At 54.9% G+C, this 2,535-nt stretch overlaps 1 protein-coding gene across 1 annotated transcript; it reads left to right on the top strand.

The window, feature by feature from the left end:
• Positions 1–2,531, top strand: BHLHE41 (basic helix-loop-helix family, member e41; the record flags this gene model as incomplete). The annotated part of the gene is made up of 5 exons (XM_012732793.1): positions 1–529; positions 666–729; positions 1,055–1,162; positions 1,480–1,591; positions 2,059–2,531. Coding segments are annotated over exons 1-5 (1,149 nt in total), but the record flags the coding sequence as incomplete, so codon positions are not given.
• Between the last annotated feature and the right edge of the window lie 4 nt (positions 2,532–2,535).

Raw genomic sequence — 2,535 nt, forward strand, 5'->3', positions numbered from 1 at the left:
AGTTGTTTTTCCTTTCCGGTGGCCCTGATCAGGTGTCCCCGCCCCCTCCCGCCGCGCGCCTCCCCCCGCAGCCCGCTCCTGACGCCCCCTCCCGGCCCGGCCCTTCCTCCCCCGCCCCCCTCCGGGCTGGACCGCGGATGGTACGTTCCGCACGTGAGCTGGGTGCTGGTCTGGCCGGGGACGCGCGTGCCCTGTGGCCAAACACTGCCCGGAGTGAGAGCAAACTACCAGCGCAGTGGGGCCGGCGCGAGTGTGCGTGCGTGTGTGTGTGTGCGTGTGTGCGAGCGAGCGAGCGCGGTGGGAGGGGGGACCAACTGCTTCACACTTTGAACACTGCACTGAAGAGGGAGAGAGAGAGAGACTGGAAACGCACAGATTCCCCCCCAGGATCTCTCAAGGCTACGGTCCCACAGATTATAGAACAGAACCCCAAAAATCGAAACAGAGGAAACGGACAGCGGTTGAACATGGACGAAGGAATTCCTCATTTGCAAGAGAGACAGTTACTGGAACATAGAGATTTTATAGGGTAAGGTGCACGCACCCTTGCCAATATCAGTCTCGGCTTCAGTTTGATTTTTTTTCTTCTCCAGAAAGTGGTATGGAGCGGGCGAGGGCAGAGCCCCTCCCCGAATGGATGCCTGATGCTGATTTCTGTTTTGCAGACTGGACTATTCCTCTTTGTATATGTGTAAGCCCAAAAGGAGCATGAAGCGAGACGATAGCAAGGTAAGTGTAAGTTTATGTTCCCCATAACCTGCCTGGATAGTTAATTGGGTCTATTGATTTCACAGCGAAGCGCTGCCCGCAAATATATTCCAGCCCTTGAGCTTCCCCAACTGTGAATTTTAAGTGGTTTGCTGGATACTCTCAGGGGGAGATTAAACATCATACCTGAATTTAAATTGCATTTCAGAAGAACCCAGAGGAAAGAGATTTCTTGGGCATAATTCATCACATAGTATGTCTATGGGGGCGGTGGGGGTGTTGTTCTAGCCAGTAAATGAGTGTTTAGCTTATTGTTTTCTCTCTTTCATGACTCTTTTGTATTAAGGATACCTACAAATTACCGCACAGATTAATAGAAAAGAAGAGAAGAGACCGAATTAATGAATGCATTGCTCAGCTGAAAGATTTACTGCCTGAACATCTGAAGTTGACAGTAAGATGCACATTTTCATTCTTTGCTGCCCTCCAAGGGCATGTTAATAGCCTGGTACTACTCCTAGAGACTTAAGAATAAAAGTAAATATCAGATTCTTTACAAGTTGGGCTAGAGTCTGGAGTTCCCCCCAAACTCCGAGTAGGTGTTCCAAGGCAAGTCATCATTTATAACCTGTCTTGGGAAAGCTCCGGAAGTATATAGGAATAGTACTTTCAAAGTGTTGGCTTTAGTTTCTGTGCTCAATGGACAGCCAGCCGAGCCCAGTGTGTGCTTTTAAGTAATCAAGTGCCCCATTCTTTTTCGCACCGTTGCAGACTCTGGGGCATCTGGAGAAAGCCGTAGTCTTGGAATTAACTTTGAAACACTTGAAAGCTTTAACAGCCTTAACCGAGCAGCAGCATCAGAAGATAATTGCTTTACAGAATGGTAAGTCAGATCAGAGAGGCCGATCCACCTTGAGGAAACCCGGCAGCCCACCCAGCGGCAGCATTGGGGCTCCTCCCCCCCAACCCCTCCCCCTCCTTCCGCGGACCCACGGCGCACTCGCATTTGTGAAATTGCTTATACTTTCCCTTCCTTGGAAAGTGCCCATTTCCCGTAGCATCCTGAAGGCTTTCAGCGGAACTCGGGAATCCGTTTTTTATTTAAAGTGACGGTTGCGCCCTCCTCTCCACTTGGTTTTCAGCTGGGAGTAGAGCGCCCCCCTGCTCCCCGCTCCCCCCTCCCCCTCCCCTCTCTAGGCAACCGGTGGATGATATCACTGGAACACCGAGGAAAAGGCGAGATCCCCGTAGTCAGTGCAGGGTCCACGTGATAAGCAGATGTTTTCACGTCGGTATTTTTCTTCTTGCCTCCGTTCCTCTGCCCCCACCCCACCCCCCTCCTCATCCTAGGGGAGCGAGCTCTGAAGTCGCCCATTCAGTCCGACTTGGATGCGTTCCACTCGGGATTTCAAACCTGCGCCAAAGAAGTCTTGCAATACCTCTCCCGGTTTGAGAGCTGGACGCCCAGGGAGCCGCGGTGTGTCCAGCTGATCAACCACTTGCACGCCGTGGCCACCCAGTTCTTGCCCACCCCCCCGCTGTTGACTCAACAGGTCACTCTGAGCAAAGGCGCCGGCGCGCCCTCGGCTGCCGCCCCCGCCGGCTCCGCGTCCGCCCCGGGGCTGGAGCGCGCGGGGCCCAAGCTGGAGCCGCTGGCCCACTGCGTGCCGGTCATCCAGCGGACTCAACCCAGTGCCGAGCTGGCCGCCGAGAACGACACGGACACCGACAGCGGCTACGGGGGCGAGGCCGAGGCCCGGCCGGACGCGGGGGCGAGCCGCGTGGCCATCAAGCAGGAGCCCCCTGGGGAGGACTCGCCGGCCCCCA

This window comes from Condylura cristata, unplaced genomic scaffold (assembly GCF_000260355.1).
Source record: "Condylura cristata isolate star-nosed mole 26May11 unplaced genomic scaffold, ConCri1.0 scaffold00036, whole genome shotgun sequence".
NCBI lineage: Eukaryota > Metazoa > Chordata > Mammalia > Eulipotyphla > Talpidae > Condylura > Condylura cristata.